We start from the raw sequence: 12777 nt of genomic DNA on the forward strand, positions 1-12777 counted from the left end.
TACTGTACCCACAAACTGTAAAATACCCTTGTGTCTTTGTACCAAACCTCATTGCACGTGTGGTGCAGCGGTGTTTTGACGGCCGGAAGCTCGAAGACTGTTTTACACGTGACTGTGACTTCAACGTGAGCGAATTTTACCTGGTACTTGTGTGTGTATGTGTACTTTTGGCATATGAAACCAAGCAAAATCGACGAGTGGTTAAGAAACAGCCATTGCCCAAACTTGTATGAATAATGCATCAGAATCCTGCACACGTTGGGGTGATGTACATGTATATTCATGTTGTACTGCGGTGTTACACTTTCATTAATGGTGATTGGTTGAAGGGAGAAACTTACTGTCCCCGCGCAGCAATGAGCAACTGAACCGGGGTTTGGGCAAGTAAATTTTTAGTGTTACTTGCTTGGTGGACAAGTAGTAAAAAAAATTAATGTTGAGGCCTGCCGCAAAAGCCAGCAAGTATTTTAAGACAGCATTGCTGCATTGTCAGGGCGCGCAATACACGCTGCATTGACAAGCTAGCTGTTTATGCATGTTTAAAATGTTGAGATATATGTACTTCAGGGAGAGATAATATTTTAAGAAGAAACAGTTGTGAAGTTGTGGGACTAATAAAATGTCTGCTTTCCTTGTAATTCGGGGACTTATCTATTGCAGAATGGTCAAGCCAATATGTAATTAGTGTGGTTCCCTGACCACAGACTTCCCAGCTGAATATACATGTTATCTTAATGAGAGTAGTCGTAATTATCGGGACTGGTATCCAAAGCAACATAGACATTCATTACACGAATACGCTGTATCTGTTTTGTCACGTGACGTACGGCCATAAGAATGTAGCTACATGTAGCTGTGTGTGGAGAGTCGAGGCATGAGAGGTATTAGGATAGTAGAAAAAACTTCATTTTTTTACCGTAATAAGTTCAACGCTACAAACTGCACTCGAACACGGATGTTCGATATACATGTATTAGTTCATTATGAGGGTCTTTAGGGGGTAAATTTGCTCCAGAAAACGCAAACTGAAGTTTTCTCAGGTACAACTACCTGACCCTTGCACAGCACTTTTCAAAATGCCATAACCTACAAAACCATCAAAAAGATGGATGCAAAAAGGTCTACGGAGTAGTACCTTACTGTTCTGGAAGTATACTTGAAGGCCCCCAGTATTTGACATTGTAATCTTGCAAAACTGGCAAGTCCCACCAAAAAATAAAAAACCAAGACTCTATCATTGTTCATTGCACTGACCCTATTTTGGGGAAATTTCATATTGCAAACTGTGAGAAAATTTAACTTTCTTACTAACAAACCATGCAAAGTTGAATCCACCAAGTGTCATACTCACAAGTCACACTTTCCACTCAGAATTTCCCTCAAAGCCCTCCCTTTTTATTGAACATGATGTCATTGACACAGTCAACTCCCAAGGTGAATTCAAAAGTCAAAATGTAACTCTCCCTAAGTTCTAGTATTATAGCATGGAGCTACAATGTAGGAAGGAGGGGAGGCCTAAGGCCTAACCCCCCCCCCCCGTGGGTTCCGGCGTCCGCTCCGCTCCTCCGTAGGATGGAGTGGAGCGGACAACGGACCCCACCCCCTAAATAGGAACAGGGACCCCAAATTTACAATTCCCACGAATGACCCAAATGCTCGCTGGCGGGCAGAACAGCATACATTTACCTTAAAGATACTTGGCTGGATACAGTAGTACTAGTTGACTACTCTGTCGTGCGTCGACGTGGTGTGCTGGTATGGTACATGTACATATTTGTATGCATGCAACGTGCGTCGCGTTGTGCACATGCGACGCGGCAGCGCCAGCCCTAGCGAGCTCCTCATATTAATGTATGACCTTTGTCCCTGGCAGTAGTGTAGCTGTAACTAGACTGGTTGAAAGTCCTCACATGGTCCTTTTGGACTATAAAAGTAAGCAGTATTGATGACCTTTCCGATTTTGTGTTATTTTTCGTTGTGTAAAACTCTTGTACATTTCTTTTTGGATAAATGCATCGAAAATAAATTGTACTTTATGAACACTTAAAAGAACCAGGAAATAGAAATATTTTTTATAAATTTTAGTAAAAACCCTTCTAATTGCATCTTTGAATTTCAATTAACCTAATTTTAAATTTTTGTTTTGCAATTGTAACCCATATTTTGATGCTTTTTCGGATTTTATGCAGATGCCATCTGAATATGCATGAGCAGAACTATGATGTCATACAAGGCACTGAATCTCAATGTTGTACTGATTTGTGCACAGAAAATTTCTAGATTTTTTTTAACCACTGCTATGGCAGATTTCATTTTCTTTGGCAATTTATTGCTGTGTAAATATATGGCAATAATCCAGCAAAAATTCTTTTCACAGAAATGTTCTCAGATAGCAAATTTGAGGTTCACAATTTGCAATCAGCCGATCTGCACGGTCATTCTATTGGCTTAGCATGATTGATTAATTTGGAATGAAATCTCCCACTTTACTCCCTTATTCGAAACAATTTCTCACAGCCCTCCGTTAAATAGAAAAGGCTGATTGAGGAATTTACATATTGTGCAGTTAGACTGACCGATCTTGCACAGACTGACAGTGCCCAAGAGTTACATTAGAGAAAGAAGCTAAGGTTTCTGAGGATGAAGCCAATTAATTTGTACAAACTAATCCAGAAACCAAATTAAACAGTCAAAGTGCTCCTTTGAAAAGGCGATGTTGAGAGAGGCCATCGCCAGCTTTATCACATCCTGCCTGAAAATTTAAATTTTGCCCTTACAGCGGTCCTTCTCGTCTTTGACCTAACCCACCCTTAGCCATAGGCTGCCTCAGCTGCATCTTGTGTGCTGAGTTTTAATTATGCTTATTGTCTTTGTCTTCATTTTCAAGGTGATTCCTTCTGAAACTTCAATGGAAGTCAGCTAATTCAAAGTTGCATTCAAACAAACTGGATTAACCATATGCTGCTGGGTTTAATTAGAATTTGCATGACGAGTTCCAAGGGGGTTTTCAAGATTTTTGTTTTCAAAATTCTGCAAAAATTCATAACTTCATTTACTGGATGTTTACACCCGCACAAATGACTGTCTGGTGGCTACTCTAATCTGACAGGCAATATCTATTGATGCCTGAGTATTTCAGCCAGGCCTCCCGCCTTGTACAGAGAGCCCAGATTGTGCGGTGTTGCATAATTTCCTTTGTTCCCGAAAATGGCCCAATGCGCTGCTGGCATCTTTTCAAATGTGGCCACATTGGCGTGTAGCAGTACTGTATCTCTCGTCTCTGGAACACTGGAGCACTTTTGTCCCTAGTGATAATCCACTTTCTCTGAATGCCACAAATAGTGGTATACTGTTTCAAAACAATGAAGGATTACCTCCACTACGGACAACTGAAAAAAATGCTGGTAATTCCCAGCAGCTCAGTCTTTTGTTCTGAGTTTCTTCTTTTGTTACAAGGCCCAGCTCCTTTGTCTGATTTCGGGCACGCCCAGTTATGCGTATAAACCTGAGGTCTCAGGTACATGTACCGGGAACCCTGGCACAAAGTGGTTAAACCGTTTGTGTTGAATCAGTTTTTGCCCTGGTAAATATTGAAGAAACTTTGGAGGAGAGTAGATGGGGGAGCATTTGTGAGACCATCATGCTTACCCATTAAAGGACCTGCCAACAGTGGGGGGGGGGGCATAATCCCAAAGTTGAGGCGGGGGGGGACCAGTGGCCCTACTGGCCCCCACCGCTTCTCCCGCCAGTGATTACACACCTTTAGAACAGTAAGTCATGTCCAATTAGCCATGGATAGAGATCCTGGGGGATAGGGGATATATCCCTCCCACTTTTTGACGGGTAGGGGGGGAGTTACCAATTTAATCATGCCCCCACCCCTTACAAGTCACTGACTTTTTGCACACCTGGCTTTGCACCTGCACTCCATCAGGTGGCCCATAGGCCCCCCTCATTGAAGTGGCACCTTGGACCCTGTGCCCTGTAACACTCCACAAAAGCACGACCTTTCAGAAATCACTCCCCCTACATGTGACAAGAAATATTTGCCTATACAATTAGCATAACCCTCAACCCTCCCAGGTGATATGCACATACTACCAACTTCAATGCCAACTGTGTACTCTGTATATCGAAGACTTTGTTCTTGGATGTCATGCATGTGTAAAAGTTTGAGTAGCAAGTCTAACATCTGCAAAGCACTTCATGATTCTTGTACAAATGGTATTCATGAAAAGATCACAAACAAGGGCCACTTGTTGGATTCTAAGCTTGATTCAAACAACCTTGTTTTTATTCCTTAGATTTTGCAAGAAGCAAAGAATAAGATGGTTTGCCGCATTACATGTATATGTGTCAAAATTCTCCCAAGCTGTAAATAGTATACTCCTCGAATTCAAGTTAAATTAGTCTTGAAAATCTTGAATGGTAATAAGGACTTAAATGGGGTGATTCTGAACACGTAAAACTGACCGACAATTTGCTGTTTTTAATCAATAAGGTACGCCTGATCAAGCCCGAGCCACATGCTTACTGAAATAAAGCATACAGCCTGGGGGAGATCTAAATTATAGGAGCCTTACTGCATGACTAAACTTTTCTGCTTGTCATTCAAATTTCAGCCTTCCCTTTTAACAAATTATTCAGAATGGATCAAAGGTAAGGCCCTTCTTTTTTTCATTACAAATACCCAAGTTCTGGGTTCACTTAACTTACACACTGGTTCACAAGAATTGTGTACATGCCTAATTCTAAACACAGGATAAACTCCTCACCTGTTGCACCCAATGGGTGGCCCTTGGAGATGAGACCACCGCTAGGATTAATAACGTACTTCCCTCCATAGGTGTTATCTCCTCGATCAATTAGCTCACCAGCCTTACCTTTAAAGAATACCATGGATATCAAGCCAATCAAACAATCTAACAGTCAAATAACTACAATCTAACTACAATCAAATAACTAAAAATAAGTAAACAACTAGACAACTTAACATAAAAATACAACATAATGAATAAACAAATAAAATGTAATACTTTAATAAGCAATCAGTTTATTTCTTATGTGTTGATGTAGTCTTTAAACTGCATTCTGTGTTAAAGTACATAAACAATCTCTTCCCTGCAGAACCTCGCAAAGCAACTAACTGAATGAAGAATGAGTAGGCCAACTCTAATAACTATACTCCCTAAAAAGAGAAAGAATACATGCATTTCTAAACTGCCATGGACTCCAACATTAATTTACGAGTAAACCAATGAAGTCATAGTCCAGATCTTTTACAACACAAAAGTTAAGAGGGAGGGTTTGACATTTTGATCTTTGCATTACTTCCAGATAAGTTCTGCTAGGATTGAAACTGAAGGGATATGACAATCACAACTTCCAACTTGTATGCAAATTATATATTTGGTCATTCCAAACAGTAAGGAGTCGACAGCAAAGTTGATTTATTTCTGACAAATACATTTTGCTATCTTTGGCAAAGTTGCAGTGGTCATACTTCTTTAAATCTTTTTTTTCCAGCAGGCCATAATACCTAGTATTCTCTTAACTTGAGACAATCATACCTGGTGGACACAGGCCAAGTGCCTCATATGTAATCAACTCATTAGCAGCAAAGCAATCATGCAGCTCCACAACATGAACATCGGTGGGGTGGATTCCTGCCTTTTTAAAGACCTCATCTGCTGCTTTCTTTGTCATGTCATATCCAACCTTTAAATACAGTTTAAAAGACCACATTGAAGGAGGTATACCAATTCACTGGAGCTGTCATGATTTTCTTATAGGCACTTCTGTCAAAATAATAATGAAATTTCTGACAGGTCTGGCTTAAGTGCAGGGGTGTAACGTTTCTTTTTGATACAGCTCAGCTGATAATGAGCTGGATGCCTGGAAAGCTCACGATCCTGTTTCTTGTGTTTGAGGCCTTTCAGCTTCACAGGTTATTTCCTCACCAGCAATTACACTGTACTCTACTACCCCGAAGGGACAAATTCTCCAAAAACACCATTTTGAATTCAGAAATCTTGACCCTGCAGCACACATGTTCCAAGGGAATAATCAGGACATACAAGTAAGCAAGTTTGAGCAACATAGCAAGAACACTCCTGAATGTATATATATGTTCAGTTGCAATAAATTTTGACACGTCACTGAGTAATAATAACATTCATACCATTTTCATGATGCTGTTTTCCTCAAATGTGCTGGGCAGATCTGTAGCCATCTCCATACCAATTATCTCCACTGCTTGTCCCTCTAAGTTATGATTCCTCACAAAGTCCTCACTACACAAAATAGCTGCTGCACTACCATCTGATGTGGGGCTGAACAAAAGCAACAAGACAGACTGCATGGTTTCCCAATTTTTCTTAAGATGACCTCTCCAGACTCTCTGTCCAATAATGCCAAAATGATGATAGGCATGTATGGTGGAAATAAAAAAGTGAAAAGTTGGCACTGGAAGTAACTGTATGTAAAATCTCTGATTGATGTTGTATTTTGAATTGAGCTGGTCCCAATGACAAAGCCAGCCACATGCTGGGAACTGTTTATCAAACACAACAGTAGTAAAACTGGAAATAACAGGAATCTAACAGTTCTACACTTACCAACATTGCAGTTTGGTGAGAGGTTGAGACACCACTGGTGACTTCTTGATTTCATCTAAGGAGAATTCTGTTTGAAACTGTGAATAGCTGGGGGTTGAGTGGGAAAAGAAAGGTGCCTTGTTCTGACATCTCGTGGCTATGCCCAATGCATGGGTGTAAATCCCGGGGGAGGAGGGTGGGAGATATATATTCCCCGGGGGGGGGGATGGGCTACTGAATCATCCCCCAAACATGTTTGTGATGAGGAAAAATTTAATACGACTATGAAGAATTTTTTGGATTTCCCAACGACTAAAATGCTTGCAATATCACTAGAAAGGGGAAACAATAAATAAAGCTACATGTATAAATATGCCGTTCTGATATAAGATTCTGCATGAATTAGATACACATTACAGATGTATATTTTTATCATGAATATCGTCCCTGTAAAGTGTATGTGGTATAGTCCCTGACCTTTTCAAATTTCCAGGGCTGGGCAAGTCATCCCCCCACCTTTTCCAGCACCGATTTATGCCACTGGCCCAATGGCGACTTGTGTCATTTGCAATAAATACATGTATCTAATGCCATCATGGATGGACAATCACACACACATGTACATGTACTAATGAAACTAATTCCTACTTTGTACATTTGATTGAGATTACCAATATACATACAAAGTAATTTCTTGAAGCTTGACAATTATCCTCTTGAAGATTTTTAGATATTTTGTTTTAAGCAAAGCTACTAGAATTGCATGTACATACTCATATACACTTCAATCAAGAACTATTGATAAAAGTAAATGAGTGTGGCTTACGGATTGTTGGTGGAATGTTTGTGGTTCTTGTAGGCAATCTTTGCCATGTGCTCTGCTGTTGTTCCTGCAAAAAGTCAGAGACAATTATGAATTCAATTCAATATTGCACATATTCTGTTTAACAAGTTAACCTTCATGACACTTGATTGTTTACTAAAATATTCCACAGTTGCTAGATCAGTACAAGAAATAATTTCAATCAACTTGTAACACCAAAAACCCTGGTGCAGTGTAAATCACAGAAATTTTTTTGACTGTTTGTAGTTTTCTTTTTTCCCATCAAAACAGAAAATTATCTGAGGACAAAGGCACTTTTATAATCCCTTCATATGAACTATCCTGCACGTTGAGCAAAAAGCAAAAGATTTACCGTATTTGCTCATGTGTTCTTTACCAGCTTGGCTAAACATCTGAGCTGTGATCGGGCCAGGCTGCAGGCCATGAGTGTTCATAAGGACCTCAACATGTTTGTCGATTGGGTTGGTACGGTCCTCAAACTAAACAGTTGGGAGGTTAAACTAAGTTGTAAATTATCATAAATAAATTAACTGTAAAAGTGGATGAGTGGGGGATAGCTGAAGGTAAAAATTGACCAGAATATTCAATTTTGAATTGGAGACTCTGTATTTCTGCACAAATCACAAAACAGGAGAAATAAATTAAACAGTTTAATCATAAGTGCATGTAGGTGAAGTGTTACACCACAAATTTCCTGCTGATAATCAGATTCACAATCAGTAAATGTTTGTACAACTTTAACAATGTAAAATGCAAGCTCATTAGACAAAATGTCAGAGTCCAGGGGACAAACTTTGCTTTACAGATAAGATTGACCTTCATACAGCATTTGATTCCAACTGAATAAAAGTACAGGAAAACATAAAGTATTATTACACAGTGGCCTAATGTGACAGCGTTTCATTATGGATTCCCATAAAGTAAGTACATGTACCTTCTGAACAGCAACTGTTAAGAAGGGGCTCACTTCTAAGGTTAACGAAGAGCCATTTTTGCTGCCATATGCCTAGTGCACATGTATGTGAACAGCCATTTGATTTGTGCACATTCGGACAGAAATCAGTCATACCATATTCTGTTCCATGCATAACATGTGAAGCACTGTGTTGATGTGTGGTAACTTGGTAAAAAATGGATGCCCTTTCTACATGTAGGTAACAAAGCATACTCTTACATTTACAGGTCAGAAATAAATAAGCAACGGTTCATTCGGCAAGAGAAGAGATAAACCATTCCAGCTGTGTCTGCTTCTTTTTTTAAGGGTATTTAACCCACATGCCTATGGTAGATGTGTCTGCTGGCTCCTTAGTGGGACTTTTTATTCTGAACATTAACTTTGAGGCACAATATAGAAAAGGAGCACTTTGCATAAAAGTGTAACATACTTTCAACTTGCCCCAGCTAGACCCATCTATATTTGTCAACCTTTTAACATAAAAAGCAAACACAACTTCCCACGGACTACAGAGACAGATGTACATGAACATTCCATGGTAATAAATATACAGTGTACTAGTGTCTATTTAATTGTTTCATGGGAACCGGGTACCCGTCGTAATAAAAAAAAAATCTAACCCTAAAATCCAAATAAAAAATATCTGGAAAAAAGTATTAAAATTGCCAATTTTAATAAAAGCAAACTGCATATTTATAACAGCATTTGGGAATAAAACTTGGGAAACCATGTCAGCATTCAATGCAGACTGTTTTATTTCCTTCAAAAAAACCTTTTCAAATCTTTCTTTTTCGGTGTTTGAAATGCTACCAAGTAATATGTTACATTGGTTATACATGTAGGTGCTTGGTTCCATGAATTGGAACCGGTTCCAGCCATAAGTGTTTCGGCACTCAGGTACCTGGTTCCCATGCATTGCCAAAGCAGCTACATTATGAACCTGTGCTTTCAGTGAGCCTTGCTGCATCTTTTCAAATCCCAATGCCATGACACAATCAGCCAAGCCTCCTTCAACCAGCTGCTTGGCCAAATACAAGGCAGAAGAACCAGTGGCACACGCATTGTTCACCTGTACAAAAAAAAAAAACACATGAACTGCTTCTGCAGCAAAAGAATCCTTGTCACAAAGTGGGTCAATTGTGGTCACTCATGGTGGTTGGCACAGTGATTTAATGCCTTGAACTACATGTACACCCAGTCACTGGCTTGACCTCAAGATGTTGGTAGCTCTAGAGTAAACTCCTGGTCACTTTTGCTGGAGCAGCCATCATGTTGTTTGGTTGCCAAAGAGATAAGCCTGTCTTTGTTTTTTGCAAAAGCAACCCTCCTCCACCCCATTCAGTGCCACCATTGGGTAAAACCGTAGCTTACTTCAATGCCTCTTTTGTTGCTTTGCAAAATTTGGGTGAGCACTAAGTCGGTGCTCTAGAGTTATCTAGAGTAATCGACAGCGATCCCATGTTAATTTTTTAAAGAGCCAAAAGGGAATTTCCCCCCTTTTTTCTTCAATGGTTTTAGGGAGGTTTTTGCCCTTCTTAAGAGTTGGCAAAGTCACTGACATCGGTTGGAGTTGGCGTGCAAATTTCATTCAGGACCTGCAAATTGACCTCAATTTTCCTTTGTCGGCAGAAGCACTAGATTATTAAGGGCCAAATTAAGAAAGCCAGTTCGTACTCACCAGTTTATGTGGATTAACAGAAATAGTTGTTAGTGGTTTTTGAAAATGCTCATTGGTTGACCGATATTCCAGCAAGACAGTTTAGGCCCAAGTCGGGCCGCACTTCATGGAAATCACAGCGTTTGATATTGACAACTTAGGATGGTTGGCCCTAGCCTTGGTCAAGGCATTCGTCATTCATCACATCTCAGCGCAGCGAGCACCAACCGCTCGATATCAACGCGAAGACTGACGTCACACGGTCTAAGAAATATGCAAATCAGCTGAACCAGGATAAACGCCTTGGTGCAACCATCCGTGGAAGCTGTATTGGATGGTGCTCATTATGCTAATGACAAAAACCAATGTTTTAAATACGCTTTTGGATTGGTTCACATTAGTAAATGCATAATTCAAGTCGGTCGTAGGGTGAAAGGTTAACTGAAATGCACATGTGGCTATACATGTACTATACATGACAAGTCAACAATATAAATTTTGCCAGCTGATCAGCGTGATCGGAGATCGAGTTTGCCTTTGCTTTGCTGTACTGATTGTGATTGATTTTTTTCCAATGATTTAAACTAGTGGATAACGCTATCTGGCTTGGTTGGTTACAATACAGACTTGGTCAGCAACCTCCAGTTAAATAAATGACAATTGTCACAACTTGACTTACGCTAGTATAGGCTTTATATCTGATCTGAGAAGCTCCGAGCAGAAACGTTCAGCCTGAAAAATAACAGATTTCCCATTGTCTGTGGGTGAATTCCCGAAAACGTTGTGACCCCGCAGAAAGTACATGTACGTGTATTCCAAAGCTTGCTGCTGCTCGGCACGAAAATCACCCAACATTAATTTATCTCCAGCAGAATTCAAGTAATAAGGCTACTCATCATGCCATTTGTCATTTTACATTGTTATTGTGCATGCCAGTTCACGTTGATGCATTATGCATAGGCCCTATGTATACTTAGATGAGATTGGTCACCATGCACTCATCGCACGCCTGCATCTACAGTGTATTCATATTCGCATATGAAGTCATGCGCTAGAAATCTAGCACAAAAGTAAAGAAAAACATAAGCTTCAGCGGACGGTTGCATTAAGGCATTCGTCCTGGCTCAGCTGATTTGCATACATGTGTATTTGTTAGACCGTGTGTGATTTCGAGCAGCTGGTGGTGTGCACTGTGCTGCGAAGAATGACGAACACCTTGACCAAGGCTAGGTTGGCCCCAAAGTTATACTAGAGTAGATCCTTGTTAATTTGTTCATGAGAATTAGTTAATTTTGCATTCTGTCATTTGTACTTCCTGTTTGAATGTGCATATCGAAGGCGTTGTACCTCTCTGATACATTCCAAAATGATTTACCGCTCCATCTGCTTTGGGCAGAAACAAACGCGGACAATTGCTTTTTCATACACTTTGCTGATGTTTTTACACATTATGCTGATATTAATTGCTGTTTCGCATCACTAGCTTCGGGTGGGAACAATCTCTGTAGATTTCTGAATAGCTATACTTTGCCTGTAAACAATCGCTTAATTGCACAAAATGACCACTAATGTACTACATGTACCTCTACCAACAAATTTCAGTTGCACTTTTTATGTTGAAAAAATACTTTTCCTTTGCTATTTATGAATGTTATGATGTTAAATAAATAAAATAGCATCATTTTGCACACCAACCCATCAACATTTAAAATTAGCAAAGTAAAATTACAAAAAAAATAAAATACAACTTTAAGTTAGTGCTGCATGTAGTACATCAGTGGTCCTTATACATTTAGTTTAAGTATTGATATGCTGTACATGTACCACCATTTTCAAGGAAGGTCAAAATGTCATTCTGTGACTAAAATTTCCAGCCTGTAAGTTTAGATGTACTTAATGAAATTATTGTCCTTTGAACGTCATATGAAATTGGGCACACCCTCAGTATATTATCCTTGATTACTTGTAAAAGAATGTACCAGTAGCCAAAGCTCTCCCATCAAGCCTCTGCTGATACAACTATGCAAACAGCATTGGTACATTACATAGAGACACTGCACTGTGCATCAAATATGAGCTGAGAATGCAATTTGCTTGCCTCAGTCTGTTCATGTCAACAAGGTTAATCATAAGTGTTTCCGGGCACCAGTTGTAAGTGCTGCTGAGGTCAAGCAACTTTGACAAGAAAAGCATAAGCTGGAAAAGCTGGCAACAAATTTTGGACCAAATATTCTCTACAAATATTTGCACAGCGTTTCATGAGTAAATTTCCAAGTAAAGTTGATATTTGAAAAAATTACACATTTGAAAAGCAGCAGCAGGGCAATTTTTCAAAATACAAACCTCAAAAAATGCACCTTTGTATCTCAACTTAGGCTCATATTCATTTCGAGTTTCACTATTCTCATGGGTATTCTGCTGCCTTCTTGGTTTTATGCCCAAGAGAATTTTCACATTTTTGACATCATAGCAACAGCACCCTCATTTGTCCAGAAAAGTATGGGAAATTCTTAAAGTTTTAAAAATGCAATTTTCAAATGCATTTAACCCAAAGGGATGTCAGATAATTTCTTTACAATGATGGAGAGTATAAAACTCATTGCTGTAACCCCTTGTTTTTTAGATTTTGTTTTCACAAATGAATGCGCATCTTGACTAATTGATTGTGACTAATTAGCCACTGAGGTTCATTTTAATTACTTGGTTCTTGCAAAAGTTACATTTT

At 39.4% G+C, this 12777-nt stretch overlaps 1 protein-coding gene across 2 annotated transcripts in view; it reads right to left on the bottom strand.

Annotated features, from left to right (window-relative positions):
- LOC110986063 (sterol carrier protein 2-like) overlaps positions 1-12777 on the bottom strand; it is a 32520-nt gene that overhangs the window by 11870 nt on the left and 7873 nt on the right. Inside the window, exons 3-9 of one of the 2 annotated variants that reach the window (XM_022247670.2) lie at positions 9336-9464; positions 7793-7919; positions 7423-7486; positions 6618-6704; positions 6182-6332; positions 5571-5718; positions 4776-4883 (exon numbers count right to left, since the gene is read on the bottom strand). In XM_022247670.2, the coding sequence (XP_022103362.2) occupies positions 4776-4883; positions 5571-5718; positions 6182-6332; positions 6618-6704; positions 7423-7486; positions 7793-7919; positions 9336-9464 (814 nt within the window). The remainder of the gene's footprint in view (positions 1-4775; positions 4884-5570; positions 5719-6181; positions 6333-6617; positions 6705-7422; positions 7487-7792; positions 7920-9335; positions 9465-12777) is intronic. The other variant, XM_022247672.2, reaches the window with a different exon arrangement.

Source organism: Acanthaster planci, linkage group LG12 (genome assembly GCF_054643075.1).
Source record: "Acanthaster planci isolate LZ-2023a linkage group LG12, COTS_SCS, whole genome shotgun sequence".
Taxonomy (NCBI): domain Eukaryota; kingdom Metazoa; phylum Echinodermata; class Asteroidea; order Valvatida; family Acanthasteridae; genus Acanthaster; species Acanthaster planci.